Source organism: Chelon labrosus (assembly GCF_963514085.1).
Source record: "Chelon labrosus genome assembly, chromosome: 12".
In the NCBI taxonomy this organism is placed as follows: domain Eukaryota; kingdom Metazoa; phylum Chordata; class Actinopteri; order Mugiliformes; family Mugilidae; genus Chelon; species Chelon labrosus.
In genome coordinates, this window is record NC_140345.1 from 6312804 (window position 1) to 6330535 (window position 17732).

The following is a 17732-nucleotide window of genomic DNA, read 5'->3' on the forward strand; positions in this document are numbered from 1 at the left end:
CATAGCCCCATTCCCTCATTTACTGAGTCTCCTTAAACTCAAGGAGCAGTCGGGATGGATGTTTAGAGGAGCCCACATGTGTTCATAGACAGACGGGCTTCTCAGTCTCTTTATGACGGGCCACTAGCGCATGAACTAAACCAGTGAAGTGGCCACAGGACACTGTTTTAGCAGAAAACCCAAAACATGCATATGTCTGATATCACTTGGCAAACTTGCAAACACCTCACTGGTCTTAGCTTGCTGCACTTAGAGAACAGCTACCTGCCGTCTATCCTGACAGGTCCCTTTAGGTTCAATTCACACACTTGAAGAAGGCTCCTAAAGAGAGAGTGGATGGATACCAGAGATGACACAGGGTCACCCCCCCTACTTATCTTTGCAGGTCAGACAAAAATGCAATTTCACTTCCTATTCACTGAAGCGAGCCAAGGATCTGGGCTACGCCAATTCCAAACATGGTATTTGGATACTTGTGGACAGAATGAGACGGGTGCCGTATGGAAAGATCAGGCTTTGCTCACTCAAGAATGCTGTCTGCTGGTGGAGGAAACCCTCAGAGGTGCCGTAAGCTGTGGCCATTTTGAACTTCCAATGCACCCTCACTTTCATTCAAAGGGCAAACAAAGGTTACACTTCTTTACTTTTTGAACCCTGATTACGCCTCTGCTCGCCACAGAGCTGGACTGTAAGTCGGGCCATCGGTTACCCCGCACTTAGCTTCTCACCAAGTCCTAGCACTGAAGAGTAGAGTGGGAGTGGCCCCTGATACAGTGTATTTGGGGTCACCCTACAGTCTCTTCAGTCAATGGCACCAAGCAGATGAGGAGCAACATAAATCCACTCTCCCGTCTCTGTGCACCTGTGTTGAAGGGAAAGGTCAATGGACAGACTGCTTACCCGCCGCTCCCTTGCCTCTCATTGGGGCAAAATGCACACCAGGCGGTGATGACAAAGGGATCATGTTTTTTGTGAAGGCGGCCCTAGTGCCTCAGCGCTGTAGCAGCTATTACTGAGGCAGGGAAATTGCACGGACACATTTATGCAGAAATATCCTCTCCTAGTTCGTCACCACTGAAAAGCTTGAGAGAGAGCTAGGAAGTAGGTCCAAGTTGGCCAAAAAGCTTTCCTGGAAATTGGTTACAAATGCATGCTTAGCACTGAGGCATGCGAAACACCAGCAGGTGCGGTCAAACATGGAGACCTCGTCTCCATGACGTCTCCAGCTATGAATAGAGAGAGTTTGAGGAAAGCATCGTCTGGTTAAAGAGCAAAGCCTGTGTAATTCATCGTACATTCAAGAGGTTAATGATTTAATTTGGCAATAACAGGAGTGATTGTGTGATAGAAAAAACCCCAAATGGAATTCCTTCTATTTGTAACGTTTCCAAACCACACCCAAGACAAATACAAAAGGTCTTGTTGTTTGAACAAATCAAGATACAAATAGTAGCATCTCTGCACACCCTTAATCTGCCATTTTGCACAGACTTGTTTTTGTATTCTGAGGCACTGTCAGCCTCTCATGTTAGATGAAATAAGAGCCGATTACACAAGTTGTGTTTTCAAAAGGTTACAGTACATGCTTTCTGAAAAATAGGTTATGAATACAGGGAATTTATAAAGCTGACAAGAAGGATGCTTTAATGTGTCTATCAAGGCTTGGTTTACTTTGTATGTGGATATGATTGATTTGCTGGGTGAATATCTGAGTCCCCAATGACTACGCGGCCCCCACTCCACTCCTGTTGTCTTGTTTGACACTTAAGCAGCATGTTCCAATATAAATAAGTCTCAAATCAAATAGCAACAGGCCAAATGAGCCCCATCACCTCTTTGATGAAACTCATGAAGCGTCCTCCAAATCTCCAGGGTTTGTGGCGGTGGCACTGCAGTGAGTTCACCGTCATCTGCGGAGCATGCTGGTATGAGACGGATACAATGTGGACCGCATCATAGGTCAGAGCTGCATCTGTCTGGAATAAGGGGTGAACATTATTTCAGCTGATGGCTGTAGAAAGAAGTAAAGTGTTACCAAGAGTCTCCAAAAATCTGTGCTTTGACACATTTCGCTGCCAGGCGTTGTATAGTCAGATGAAATAAGATTAAATTCTCTTGAAATACAATTTTCTTTGTTTTCTTTACACAACTGACCAGATAAATAACATAAACAATGTATACAGTTTCTGCAGATTTTTGGTGGCACATTCATGCTGCAGGCATCTTCCTCTGCCTCACCCCAAAAGGGCTATAATGACTTGTTGTCTGGACTGTGCGGGCCATTTGAGAAAGCCACATTCACTATGATTTTCCTGGCAACACAGTGAGACAATGGTGCATGAACCATTACAAACTACCCATTTGAACAAGAATGACTATGAAGGGATGCAACCAGACAGAAAAAAAAAAAAGTTTAGGGGGACTGGTGCGTTTATAATTGGTGTGAAATGAATGTTCTCTATGCCATTATATCACTCATAAATCATAACGTTGTGCTATTCTTGCCAATATCTAACAGAAACAGGATTTTTGCAGACTATGCTGCGCATGGCAAGGGTTGACAAGTTGTCCTTTCTGAGATCCCTCGTATACTTAAACGGTTTCACGGAGTATCCTGATTTTGTGTAAGACAGTTTTGTGCCTTCAGTCTCAAATCAAAAAGATGTTTGTTTTTTTTTGCACACAAGAATCATAAGTATATAAGAGACATTGACAAAACCCCAGTAGCTATGGCACTTTTAAAGCCAATGAAAATTTCCATCTTTCCCATTCAACATGCCATCTGAAATCAGATCATGTACTTAATCAAGAGGCTACTGTAGTGATTGCTGCTAAGAGAGAGCAGTTTCTCATGGTTTCCAAATAGTGATAAAACGATTTCTTACCAAGGGCAAAAGCTACGCAAGATAGATGGATAGATAGGCAGATAGAGAACACAGACTGATGCATAGATGTGTTCTCTATGAAGACTGATTTTAAATGTAACTAGGAGTAATAAAACATACCGTCATGACGCCCTCCAGCAAGCCAGAGTCAGGTTTAGGCGGTATCTGCCTCTCCATTGACCATTTCTCCACAATGGACGCGACCTGGGGATTATCCACATTGAGAATGCGGAAACCGGTCATGTTGACACCGCAGAAGCGATACGGCTCCAGGTCAATGGCCATCAGGTCCTTTTGAGAGACATAAGTAATAAAGGAATCATTCTTATTTCGTCTGGTAGCATCTTTGTTTTAAACATTTCTCCAGGGTTCTTTCTCATCACATAAAAAGAGAACAATAGCTGATTAAAGAGGTAACTCTACTAAAACCAAATAAAGTGAATGGATGGAGACATATTATTTCATAATAGTTTTAAATGTATCAGGAGATAAATTAGTGCCTTTTATTTTATAATTTTTTATAAATTCAATTAAAAAAACTGGAGGAGTCATTGCTGGCAAATCCTTTTTAGAACTGACAATTTACTATTGTTATAGTATGTACATAATGATATAAATTTTTTTTTTAACATATTTTACCTTTCTCAATCATAGTCATGAAAAACATACCTTTATATTGGCTTAAATTAAAGAACAAGAGGGGAAAAAAACACCCATTTTAATGGCTCACATTAATAATTCAACACTTGCATTCCCTCTGCAACTCCTCAGCAAAAAAAAGCAATTCATTCTGAGCAGCTGTAATTTCTGGGGCAGCCATTGTAGCTGAAGTGTGAAGTCACATGTTGACACATGTCGTGTCAGAATGGGCCAGGGGGCTTGGAAAAGACATTTGGATGAGCATAGATATTTCATTAGCACCCTGTGGGGTTAGTGCTGGGGGAAGAAGAGCGTGTAAGGCACTAAAGAACGGTCGTCGCTAGTCTCTGTAATATTCCCCCCCCCCCCCACTTTCTCACTAGAATGCATTACGGTACTTTCTTTTATAAAGACTGCAAGTAAATGACTATTTTCTTCTATATGACATTCAGAAATGTTCGGTGAAGGAGATCAGGTTGCAGCTTTCTTCGCTTTGGAGCTAAGACTACAAACTAACTGGGGCAGAATTGTCAGTAGAATATAATTAATCTTTTGTGACATCTTCATTTGCAGTGCTGCCTCCGCACATATGTGTAACACAAATTCAGTATAATCCTGCAACAGCATTATACTGGAGTCTTCACTCGGAGAACACACTTCATATCTCTAAGTGCACGCAGGAGTGTTATGGTGGTGGCAAACATAACAAAGTTCTAAGCTTTAGGTTCTCAAAGATGGCTATGGCAAAGCGGGAGCGATGACAGACTCATTTCAAAGGACAAGGAAGTTATTACCCCATACCACTCTGCTGTTGCCTTTTCACGCTCTAATAAGTCGGCATTTCCCTCACCTCAGAAGATAAAACACAGACATCAGTGAATTCCATCAAGATGAAATTGTATTGCCACGTATACCATGCAAGTATTCATCATTTTTGGATCCGATGGAGCCGCCAGGTATAATCTTCTTAATGGTGTGTCTGTCAATATGACAGCACATAGCAGCCTTAGCTATATACCTCACAATGATTCTATAAAGATACCCTACCTTCATGCAAAAAATATAGTAAATCTGCTGAAAGTTTTTCGGCTAATTCTCAAGTAAATACCTCGCTGCACAAACTAGTTACACTTAAACACACTGGCACACAAGCGATAAAAGGAGTTTTGGGTTTCCCTGCTTAAAGCAATAGGCATGCTACACAAACATGACACATGGCAGAACAATGTCGTTGCCACGGCGTCGAGCGTGAAAGATGACACACATCAAGCACGGACCTCTGTGTCATATTGCATTATCACAACAGACCGGCTAAGAACAGAGAGGCAGCGAGTGCGTGTGCGCGCAAGACAGACAAAAACCGAGACAATAACAGAGAGCGAAAAGAACGGCACAGAGCATGCTGGTATTCATTCCCTTTCAGTCTGTTTGTCACCACATAGCCAGGGTCACAGGGAAGAACGGCAGCGGCGCCCTGCTGGGTCAACTTGTGTTCGCCAGACGCGATGATTTTATTAGAGTAAGGGCTCGAAATATTCAAGAGGGGATGTAAACAGGCACGTATCCAGGATACGTTGTTCACTACCCGTCTGTGGCACTGAGATCATTGGCTCCTACAGAAGGATCAACTGGCCAGTATTTATAATCTTGTTTCATTTATTTCTAAAAGGCTGGGGGATCTTACTTAAACAGGAGAAAGTAGTTATTTGCTGGGATCTATTTTCAGCAGTGGATTGATCCACATTTGGCACTCTAGGGAATATTTCCAGCAGCAGAACTGCGTATGAAGGATCAACTCAAAATAAACTGCAGCGCCTGTTTATTGCACCGCAGGAGCACATCAGCCAGTATACAACTAATTTACCACAGCAAATACATGTGGATCAAATCATATTTGTAATCATATTAACTTTTCTATTAAGGTCATTAGTTAATATTTCCAGCGTCACCAGAAAGAGATTCACAGTGTATTCAGTCTTTCAGTTCGACCGTGGCTGTCATATAACAAACCATTCCATCAATATTCCATACCTACAAAAATGCAGGTGCTTTAGCAGGTATGGAATATACATTTTTAATGGCCCGTTTTCTTAAAAAAATAAATAAATAAATTCTCATACTGTGAGCCAATAATCTCCACTTCAGTAGCACTTGCATACACCGAGCTTTTCAGATTTATTCCTATCTATATTCTAAAGGTAGGTTTGTTTGTTTTGTTTGTTACGAGGGGAATTTGCTCATATATCATTCATGGCCTGACTTATGTAACATTTTATTCCTAAAAATATGGCAAAAATAGATTTTCTTCAGACTATTTTCTGATTTGTTTGTAAATCCTTTCACTCGAATACATCAGCAAAGTAAAATAAGAATTATAGTTACATTTAAGCAGAGTTATTTTTAAGCAGATAACACACCATTAGAATACCTAAACTAATAATAATAACCACAACGACAATAATAATAATAACAATCAATGTAAAAAAAAAGTGTCTTAATGTAAGAAATCAACTGTGGAGGTTTAATGATAATATCTGTTAGTTTAAATTGTACCACATTTACCTGCACTGTCTCCCTTTAATTATTATTTATGTCCTTAAGAGCTCACAGACAACCAACTTTAATATATTCCTCTGACTCCGAAGTCACATTCTCTTTTGAATCTCAATCTGTTGGTTGTTTTTTTTTTGCTTCTACCTCAAAGACTTGTGTTGAGTTTCCTATAAAGCGGAGTGTTGACTACAGCGGACTGAAGACTCCATTATGCCTCCAGCTTGTCAAACAAAATTGATGTTGTGGACTGGATCCAAACTCCACTGGCAATTAGCCACTATTCATCAAAAACTCAAGCGCCGGGCAGATGAGAACAAACGAGACTCTATTTGCATTAACAAGCATGGTACATTACCAGAGTGGTGAAGATATAGTGGTAATACTCTGTCATCATCCCCATGGTCTGGGCCTGCAAGTACACGGAGACAGAGGAAAGAGGAAAGACAGGAAAGAAAGGTGTGAATGAATAGAGACAGGATAGAGAAACTGGTCACTTTGTCAGAGCATTTCAGAGTCGACGGCACTGTGAGAACAAACAATGCTAAAGAGATGCACAGCAAGATATACCAGTAGATAACAGGTTTTAATGAGCAGCATATTCACGAACATGCTGTTCATTGTGTGGACAGGATTTTGCTCTCAATTGCTGGGATTTCTGCACCATGTGGTCCACAGCCTTAAAGAATAGGAACGGTACTTGATGCCTTCCTATGCATTTAAATGGTTCGGAATGGCTCGGGGCATGTGACGTTATCCCGGCAGAGAGGAGAGCCTTCAATCAAAAGAGCTCGGTAATCTTTGCCTCATATCCCAACACTCCATCACTGCCACTTGTTTCATTCCATCTACATTCAAAGGCACCGCATTCCCATGGCGGCTGTGCTTCCCATTTAATTGTACCATCTGTTTGTGGAAAAAAGCCAAGGTTATGTAAATAAGATGATATGCTCATGTGGAAGCAAGTTTACTTCTGAATCTATAGACATCAAGCCAAACACACGACATTGAAGCGTAGTTTCATGTTTGGTATTGCACGCAGGACTTTGTCATTAATAGAATACATTATGGATGAATTTACCGTATATAATATTCTGTCAGATTTACCTTTCTTCATCAGCATTTTATTTTGGTAAACCTTCATATGTCCCTGCTCCCACAAACATCAGAGTCGCATTTTAAAAAGTAATAAGGAAAACACGTGACGACGAAGGACAAAGGTAGTCCTTCTTTTAAAATACTGTGCTGACATGCTTTCCATTCTACCCTGTCCAATCTGAGAGGGATATATAACTTGACAGAAGCAGGTTGAGTGCACATGAGCTTGTCAGCGTTAGGATGGCACCCAACAAATATTTGAGATCAATGCCTGTCAAAGGAAACATTTCAAGGGCGTAATGCAGTACTGCAGAGATGACGTGCTTCTTGAAACTCAAGTGCGGTTCATGTCTCTGCACGACATAGACAATGTAACGTACGCATGTAGCCCACAGTCTGGCTCGCTCTGTAAAGATGCCGCCCAAAGACTAGTGGGCGCTATGTCTTCTTTGCCAATTGGAATTATTTTGTCTTTCCACTTCCTGCTTCACTTCCAACGATGGCGACTGAAATTTCGCCGAAGACGAGCCATACAAATGTTCGTATCGCCGAACCTCCTCGGTTAACCTTTCCTTGATGTGTTCCATCTTTACTGACCAATTTGAAAATTGCGCAGATGGAGAAGCAGCCAGAAATACTAATGCGGAAAGTACCACCAAGCGGACCAATCACAGCTCTTGTGGTCTGCATCGCTATGACGCGTAGTTACATTTCTGGGGAGGTGCATGTCAGGCTACGGCATTAAGGTCCACGTAGGGTCTCGGCTGACGCTGTAGCTATGCCGTCAAATTGGCACAGAAGTATAAACAGCGCATAAATCTGATTCCTTGTAAATTCTTCTGATTTCTACTTGTTGTCTTATTTTATAGGGACCTTTTTTTAAAAAAAATAAAAATAATATATACATATATATATAAAACGATAAGAAGTGTTGTAGTTTAGTTTCTGATAAATATTTTTAAGCCTCCTGCTAATCAATGTAGTTGGGTGAATATACCGGGATTTACTGGATTTTTAGAATATGCTATCATCTACTGTGTATCAGAGACACATATGATTGACTGAAATTGAATTAGCTGCAAGTTAGTCATCTAGACTATGTTTCAGGCAAAAATGTCACAAATGCTCTGGTTGCACCAGGTGATGAGCTATTTCAATATGTCAACTCTGATTCTAGGAACCTGTTGTGAATAGTTTCTCTCATTCTCCCATTTCACAGCCCAAGTAATAAAGTATTCTTTAGATTAATCAATCATAAATCAAATCCTTTATTGCAGCTCTGCTTTATATTGCGGGGCTGTGATGGACAGGTATTATGGCTTACTTGTGTCTAATGCATTTTCTACAAATTAAACCCTCACAGCAAAACACAATGCAAATCAGAACAAAACAACCCTTCAGTTGCAGGCTCATATATTTGTACAGCAGTGAGCTGCTTTCAAATATGCAAATGCAGGGCTCTATTTTAATTGATCAATGGTGCAGTCAGCAATAAGGTTCACTTCCTTTCCCTTATTTATCCATAAAGGCTGTGGTCGGCTCAGTCATGGAAGAGGACTGTCTGGAGCATTTTTGCCTCAAAGCCTTCTCTCACTACTTCTCTCAAGAGGACACTGATGTCTTAGCAGAAGACGTGCAGACTGGCCAGGAGCGAATATATGTCACCTTAGATCTCAATAACTAGGGAGCATTGAGTTATTTAAATAACTTTGGAGGAGACGATGCATTTGGTAAACATGTTAACAGAAGCTGACAGCGAACTGAATGCAGGGGGGATCCACCAGCCTGTTCCTGACATCTACAGAGCATCAGACCACCCACACATGCTCTGCTCTGTGCATCATACTGACAGCTCTTTGTTAACTGACAAACAGTTATATCAGAACACATGTCTATACTGTTTCGCTAATGAAACATGCTGGATCTTATTCTTGCCTTGGTAGTTAACAGAGTAGTTGTCAGTTTTGAACGTAAAACACATATTTTTATCAACTTTGTTAAAGTTGGTTTAATATTAAACCAAAAAAAAAAAAAAACACAAAGTGTATAAATATTATTTGGTCAATTTTGGATTTGCAATTTAGCGCTTGATGCTAGTTGTGGACCTCCCCATATTCCTGCGGCCCTTACATTTTCTTAATGTCACCTGGCACTGTACAAGAACAGATGTCTGAATCAGTTGGCCCAGACATTAACCAGACCTTATCCTGCCAGCTCCCCGGTAAAAATTTCATGTGATGTCCAAGTGTGTGAATAGAGAAGGAAATTGTCTGGAACATTTGCTGCAAGCGAGCAATTGGGTGAATTGAAGATATTAAGGACATTGCTGTTTCATACTCTTTTGTGCTTGGTTCTGTGTTGTACAACAGGCCCAAATACATGTAGTCCGTATCAGTACAAAAGCAGTCATTATTCTGATGAGTCCTCCTGTTGGTGCATACTCTGCCCAAGTGCCACCACTTGGGTAGAACCAAGCAAGGTGTTTCTAGTCGGTAAGAATGCGCCTCCTGTTGTCTGTCGCATGTGTGAAAGGGCAATGTCTTGACAATGTCTGGCCTCGACTCTCCAGTCATGAATGATAATAGTGACACACGTGCTGTAATTTGTCTGATAAGATAAGATCTGATAACAGGAGCGTCTACAAAGGCCTCACACTGACCTGTTTCAGGATCTGGGCAGCCATCTGGTGACTGCAGTCAAAGATGATGCGGAATTCTCGACTCCTCTTCATTTCTTTGAGAAGAGGCCTCGTATCCTGCGAGTCGAGAGGAAGCTGGCGGATCTTTAGTCTGATGTTATATCTTGACGGGGCCATTATCAGCTCCTGTAGCCGTATAAGACCTTAAAAGACAAGAAACACAACTGAGCTTGTCGCACGTGTTTAAGAGAGCACAATAAATGCAGTATTTATTTGCCTGTGCACCTGTGCTGTCGTCATATACAACAGTGGCTGTTTTCCATTTGAGAAACTGCACCAGGTCCAGGATAGCATAGCTCAATGATGAGTAATCCGGGTATAAATTGGCATAAAAGGAGTCCCTGTTGTCCATGGGGTGATGTTTCCACCGCACCTGGATGTGTGGCACTTCCAGTGCATTGCAGATGGACTGCACAGCGTTTGATGATGAGCTATGTGAGGGTCCAAATATTGCAACCACACCTAAAGACAGCTGGTCACAAGCTAGAAAGGAGGAGAGACAAGCGCTTGAGAAGCAAACATGCGATCACCTGTCACAGTAAGATTTATCAAAAACTTAAATCCAAGACTTTTTTGATTGTTGTTTTTTGACCAACACCATTCTAGTCCTCATCCACAATGTGATCAGAATCCTTGAAGGAACACAGAACAAGTCACTCACCTTTTCTTGACGCCTCAAAGCTGTCATAGATATTAATCCTCTGTATGTCATATGTTAACGTTGTGTTTGGCAACAAAGTCCTGTTTCTGTTAATGTTATTGACAGCGAATTTGAAGGCCAGCTCCTCCGCGCTGACAAGAGAAACAGGTCCGTCGGTTTGTTCGAAAATCCCACCTGAAAAACAAAAGAGAAGGGCCATGACGGTCATTATCATTATCACAAGCTGGAGGAGAAACACAGTTCCAGTTAGGACTAAAATGGAGAAAAATACAGAGAGGCATTTGCACTTAGGACTAGCAGTGAAGGGAGCAGTGCACATTACACAAGGTATTAAATTTGCTCAGCAAACACGGAGCAACCTTCTCCATTTTGAGGGAATGCTGAAAAAAAAACAATATCAGCTTTGAAGTCTAAAGCCATAATGGATTTAAGGAGTGCATGTGTGTGTGCGCTCGTGCTTGTCCGTCTGTTCCATCAGGGCAGCAGCATGTCTCGGCTCGGGCTCTTGTCTCTCCATTAAAGCATCCTTTTATTTCACCTGAATACCACATTGGTGGAGCAGATAACTGGTCTTGGCCACTCTTCTTTTACATAAAATTCTAAGGAAAGTATTTTCTTTTTTTTTCTTTTTTTCATTTTTAGATGGACTGGACTTCAGCTCAGAACTTGCAAAACATGTCTGTATGAACATCAAAGTCGAGTTCTGCTTTAGATGGTGGTGGTGGTGTGTGTGTGTGCGTCAGAGCATCAGTCCTGCACTACACACTGTGTGGAGGAAAAACAGCAGCTCTTAGAGGATCTTTCTTCATATGCTGCACGCAAACAGCAAAAAAATAAATAAATAACTAAAATGTTACCATTCAAAGTAGTCGTTTAGATTATATGTGTCTTATCAGGAAATTTTGAATCTTGCTGGTCACGTGTCTTTAATGGTCTATGTTACAGATATAGTGTAAACAATGCACCTTGAATGACAACCTCCTGGCTGCTAAAAAAAAGGAAAGGTTATGTCTACATGGTATCAAATGTGGCCTACAGGCCCATAGGTAACATTTCCTGTTCTTTTCTTTTCTTCACAACAGAGTTCTCTGCTGCTGACTTGAAATCAAACGTCGGGTGTGTCTTAGCATCTTGTAATGCACATAAGCTGCACCACCGTCCTCCCTGCAAACTCACAGCACCATATTAATTAGGTTTTGAGGAGAGAAGCCCATCTGCTGAACTGCTTGACTCGGACAGAGCACAAGCAGCTTCAGCCAGTCGGACTTGCGGTTGTGTCCCCCCCGCATTGTTTCCACCAGTTCTGACCTCTGACGGTGGCTTTTTCTAGCAGACTGATCTGGCTGAGTAGACGGAGAAAGCGCCTCAGTGAGGGAGATCTCTCTTGATTGGAAGTTGGCGAGGAGAGACGGGTGTCCCAAAAGTAAGCAAATTGCAAAATCAGGAGTGCAAACACAGACTGTTCTCTAAACGTTCAAATACACAAATATTCTCACAACAACAGAATCATCTGGAATGAATAAATTGTGGACCAGCTGTTCAGCATGATTTAGGAGGGGACTGCCCGGCATGGCGGTTTGTAGCTCTATCTACCTATATGCAATTTTCTGTTCCAGATGCAGGCGTTGTCATTCTGCCTTTGTCGCTGGTAGTTCTTTAAGATCGTTGTGATGTGTCCAGGCCTTTAACCCTTTGCAAGCTGCCGTCGCCACTGCCACTAGTAAGTGGTAACTGGTAAAACTGGTAATTACAGACTAAAAATGCAAAATGTCCTGAGATTTCTATAGTTTGAGGAAATAAACGTGGTGTTGTCATAGTGATGTCATCAGGGTTACCTTGGAAACTCAAGGGTGGTGGTTGAAATCACTGCCTCTTTCAGTCATTTGCTACAAAGTAGTTTCACTATTCTGACATTTCTTCATTAAATGTGATTTTATGTTGTGAATTATGGAGGACCTAAAACATTGCAGTGTGACACGTGCCCTCCCATTCAATACAATTTATATAAAATGAATGACTTAAAAAGCCAATGCTGCATCTAACACTAAAATAGTGTAAGTTCTACTATTTGTGTGTAATTGGTAAAGTAAAATACAGTACATGTACTGTCAAATACACGACAGCCGAGCCCTTCTGGAGCTTGACTACAGCCTTAAAGAAGACAGTCCAGACAGCTTCTTAAAAGATGCCGTCAGGAACATCAGCGTATGGAGAGACTGGCTTCTCCACCTCCGCTCTCAACATATTATCCATTTCAGTAACAAAGCAAAATGTCTCTGCTATCTTCTGTCACTTCTGGCAGAGAAAGTTCACCATCATCAAAAGTTACAAATGTCTGCACTTAAATTTTATAGCTATCATTTCAGCTGCAGAGACAACCTTTCAAACTTATTTTTTTTCTGCATTAAGATAAGATTTCCAAACAGTAAAACTCCACAGCAGATGTCTTCAGAGTAAGGCATGTGAATTCAAATAAAAGCTTTCTTGAGTCCGATTTGTTTTTCGCCAATCAGTTCCATGTTGACTTAGAGTTCTATCCAGGAAGCTAAAAGAGTAATTTAACTGTGCCATCATTGTTCTTTAATATATTTTCAAAAGGTTGATGATTCATTTTCTGTTGACAAACTGCTCCATTATTTTTTCTTACGTATTCTACATTTGCTTTATTTGGCTGTGAGTTATGAGCTGTTAGTGTGCATGGGAACATCGCCACAGACACCAGATTTAAAACTCTGCAAAATAGTGTGATTTACCTGCTGTTGATTAGCTTAATCACCAATGTGTAAAACTCATTTGGCATTTATATGAAAAAGTCTTGTACTCCAGTTTTAGCACTTTACAAGTTTTCTACCCTGTTGATGAATTTAAATGCATACTAATATCCTATAGTAAAAACAGGGAATACACTGTACAATAGAAAAAAACTTAATTTGAATGCTCAAAGTGATGCATTCTATTCGATTGTGACATTTTTGTGTGTTATTAGTGCTTTGGATTTCGAACTCTCATGGTCTATCACACAAACACTGACTTATTACTGTCAGCTCGGTATTATTTCACTAATCCTAGAGAATACCTGGTCGCTGAGAGCTGAGCTTTAGAATAGCACCTGTGACCCGCTGATGCCCCTGAACAGACTCCCATTGCCTGGATTACAGAATCATACACCTCTGTTGCTGTGGGCAAAGTGGCAATTCTGGAAGCCAAGCTCATCTTACTATTTATGACTCAAAGCCTGTCTGGATTGCGAGGGGACGTGATGCATAAACCTGCCCGGTGGAATGCGTCACATTAAAATAAATGAATTCTTCCATTTCATGGGGAAATCTCATTAGAGTACATTAAGTAATTGCTGGAGTATATAGTAATTTGACTGTTAAGCGGATAAAACGTGCATTGCTCAGAAGCACTCTAACAAATTTAATAAACAGGGGGGAAACCTGCTCCTTGGGAGGAAAATCCTGCAGATAATTTGCTTTGCCCTATTTAGAAATCTGCCATAAGCACAATGGCACGGCTTAAAGCACAAGACCTCCCGCAACTCCATCCTCCATCAAATAAAGTCCGAGCAGTTCTCTTTAGCATCGTATTTACTCTAATGATGCCGAGATTGGAATATTATAGTGCATGTTTACAAATTCCCATTTAAACAACTACACTGAATGTTCATTATTGCAGCGGCTGGGTGAAAATTTAGACGCACGAATGTCTGACTTGTTCTTGTGAATCTCAGTCAAGAGGCTTTTTAAATGAGCATGTCTTCAGTAGACAAGAACACAAAGGCCTTTAATTAGTCTCCAAGGTCTCGCCACAATATATATAAATCAGCCACTAATTGCAGCCGTTTCCATAATTTCTCCTTTGAGGACTTTATGGATCAGCTGCATTCAAAAGGCGCAGACTGATGTATGTGAAGAGAGGATGATTGTAACCTAAATGTCAAAATGTGTTCAACTAGACCACCTAAACTTAGTGACACGTTAACAGAGAGAGAGGAGAGACATCTATCGTGTAATTAAAAATACAAACCTTAGTTACTCCAGTTGTTAATCTAATGGTATCCAAGTGTTTTCCTAATGTCTTGGATCTGATGCAGTTTGCACTTTATTTTAATATTATAGATTGGCAGATTGAGTTACTCAAGTAAAAAGTACAATTGGTATAACAGGCTACAACCCAATAAACATATATATATATCTTAATATGTCATTATTGTATTGAATTTAGAACCAATGCAGACATTTTAACCCTCCTGTTGTCTTCGGGTCAATTTGACCTGATTTCAAAATGTAAACTGCCATAACTCCATATCCATATAATCCATATAATTGCTAAATGACATGGATGTTCCCTACAATGCTCTTTACAAGTCAAATTAATTCTGACTATATTTGTTAAATTATGTGTGTTTTATCAAAATTCATGGCACCTGTTGTCTTCCCGGCTCAATTTGACCCGGTTATATTTAGTGGTGCAATGGGTCACACTATTGCACACACAAACTAATACACACACGTGCGTCAAAGCAACTTCCAACTCCTAGATTCTTTCAGTGTAAAATTTACAATCTCTGATGTGCAACTGGCCTCCAGACAACACAAAAAACATGTTAATTTTGCACCTGTGATATGTCTTTCTCCAATTCGGGACAAGATCAAGGTCTTTTTAAATAAATGCTGCACTTTGCAAATTATATTTGTTTCCTCTCTTATTTATGAAAACAGTTGCATCAGTCAATTTTGACCTGGGGGTATCCTGGCTAATGCTTGACTTAACCATCAGTAGTTATGCTAAATAACTAATAATTTCATGTAAATTAGGTTTATTTTCATAAATACAGGTGTAACATCTATGGTAATGACTTGTAATGAAGTTGGCTAAAAATATGTAACCTAGAATGGTGTGATCATTTTACACATTGTGCTTTATAACCAGTTAAAACAACAACACGTGTCACTATTTGCCACCATTAAAAGAAATCAAAAAGGTTTCAAAACAATATCCTGACTGAACATTGACATATACCAGTCTGTGATAATGGCTCAACATATATGTCTCTGATCATAAGCATAGTGAAAATAATTCAGAATTTCAACTCAAAAACGATTTGTACATTTTTGCAAATTAGGTGCATCATCCCATAAATTACAAAAATAAATGTAAAATGTAATGTTAATGTGTTGGAAAGAATTTCACTAAAAAGGTGAAACAAAAAAAACATTTAAAATTTTTTATACATCATGCTTTACAAGCAGTCAAAACAGCCCAGGTCAAATTTACCCAGTCAGACAAAAGGTGCGCAGTGAACACAAAAACAACATGAGGATTTTAATAAGGTATGACAATTGTTCAGGTAACTAATGTGTCCAAGGCATGGCTTTTAAGTTCAGAAAATGCTATTATTTAAGCTTTTAAATTATACATTAAAACATTTGGCCTCCATGCAAATTAATGCCTGTGGTGATCTGCGGTGTGAATGGAAATCAGGCTGAATTTTCTACTTAAACAGAAGCTGCGTATGCAGAGGGGTCTGCAGGGCCTACAGGAACTGAAAGAGACAAGCTGTGCAGAGTCAAAACCAGAGGTTTCACATTTCAGCTGCACATGCCCTTGCAAAAATCGATGTTGTAGCATGAAAGCCAAACATGTTATGTGCCCGCTAACAATGCGGGCAAATGCACAAGCATAAACCCAACCTCTGAAGTTATGCAGTGGCAGGCTGCCTGCAAACCAGCTTAGGTGGCTTGCTTGGAATCATCTGGGTACTTCTGAAAATACTTGTGTTCATCATCTACTGCATGTATGGACTTCAAGAGTGTCAACTGAGTGATAGCATGACAGTCTACTAAAACAAGGAAACATTATCCTAATACACTGACTAGTTTGGAAGAGATACTTTTAACATGTTTCTGCCATGTAACAACCTGCATAGACTTAAATCTAATGTTGTTTCCAAGTTATTGTTGAATGAACATGTATGTTGGCAGTTCATTCAGTGTTTTCATCCTAAAAAAGTCTTTGTTGGTAATAAAATATAAATATCAGTGTTTATGAGAAGACGATGGTCTCTATCCTTAGAATAATTGCAAAGACTGAAACAATAAAAAACAAAACAATATGTCTGTTCAAAATACATGCAGTCACCACAGTTTTAAAGCAAGGCAAGGTCATTTTCTGTGTCTGCACTTTTTACTACTGAGGTAAAATCTGTGATAGCATTGCCCTTGCAATGTGCAACATTAAAATTTTGTGCAGAGGAGAAGCAAGATCAATGACTTTTCTGGTGTTTCCGCCAAGCAACAGTCTGACCTTACTTGTAGCTACAACCAGCGTGTTTCTTTTTTGTTTTGTTTTTTTAAACTAGAATCTAAATTTAAGATTTGTTTTCAATGTCAAAATGACTAAACAGAAAAAGCCACTGTGTATAAAAACAATAAGGAAAAGTCATCATATATACAGTTTGCCACTAGATCAATATATATTACAGCTCCATTAAAAGTAGATGTTTTATTTTTATTGCCCTTCATTGTCAGATACACTGAGCTTGTCAAAACCAATTCCTTGCAGCCAGGCAAACCAATGCAGAAGCCTGAACAATGAAAGTAGCTCATTATGCTCTTGGATACATGTGTGCTCGCCCACAGCATTTCTGAGTGTTGCTCTTTTGTACTTTCTCTTCGCTGGTGGGATTCCCAATCTCCCTGTGAATAGCTTCCCGTCTCCCTGGATGTGCAACAGCACTCAGCATCACAATGATGGCAGCAAACAATGACCAGCATAAAGCGCACACACAAACCACCATGAACATCCGGAAACGCAGCCAATCTTGGGAAGAATATGTTCCTTCGTAATTATGGGTAACAGCTCAACACTGGGGACTAACTGAGACATGTGGTTAAGTTTGCTGCGTTTTGCACAGCACGTATAGGGAACAAACAGGCCAGGAATCTGTTACATTTAATCAATGATGAGTATCATGACAGGAAATTAAGGGTGCTGGTTAATTAATGGTGTCTGGCAGCATGTTGGCTCATTAGTTAGCAAAGTCACTTCACAGCAAGACGGCTCTGAGTTTGATCTTAGCTGTGGTTCTTCTCCGCATGTTCTCTTGGGTTCCCCCCAACTGCTCTGGTCTGTTCTTACCCACCAAACACATGCAGGTCAGGTGGATCTAAGAGTGTAAATTGCCTGCAGGTGTTAG

General features: G+C 40.3%; 1 protein-coding gene across 1 annotated transcript in view; it reads right to left on the minus strand.

The window, feature by feature from the left end:
- The window catches only part of grik3 (glutamate ionotropic receptor kainate type subunit 3), an 87941-nt gene that overhangs the window by 29370 nt on the left and 40839 nt on the right, over positions 1 to 17732 (minus strand). Inside the window, exons 2-7 of the mRNA XM_084556950.1 lie at positions 10532 to 10705; positions 10096 to 10353; positions 9826 to 10013; positions 6433 to 6480; positions 3006 to 3176; positions 1833 to 1976 (exon numbers count right to left, since the gene is read on the minus strand). Coding sequence (XP_084413076.1) covers positions 1833 to 1976; positions 3006 to 3176; positions 6433 to 6480; positions 9826 to 10013; positions 10096 to 10353; positions 10532 to 10705 — 983 coding nt within the window. The remainder of the gene's footprint in view (positions 1 to 1832; positions 1977 to 3005; positions 3177 to 6432; positions 6481 to 9825; positions 10014 to 10095; positions 10354 to 10531; positions 10706 to 17732) is intronic.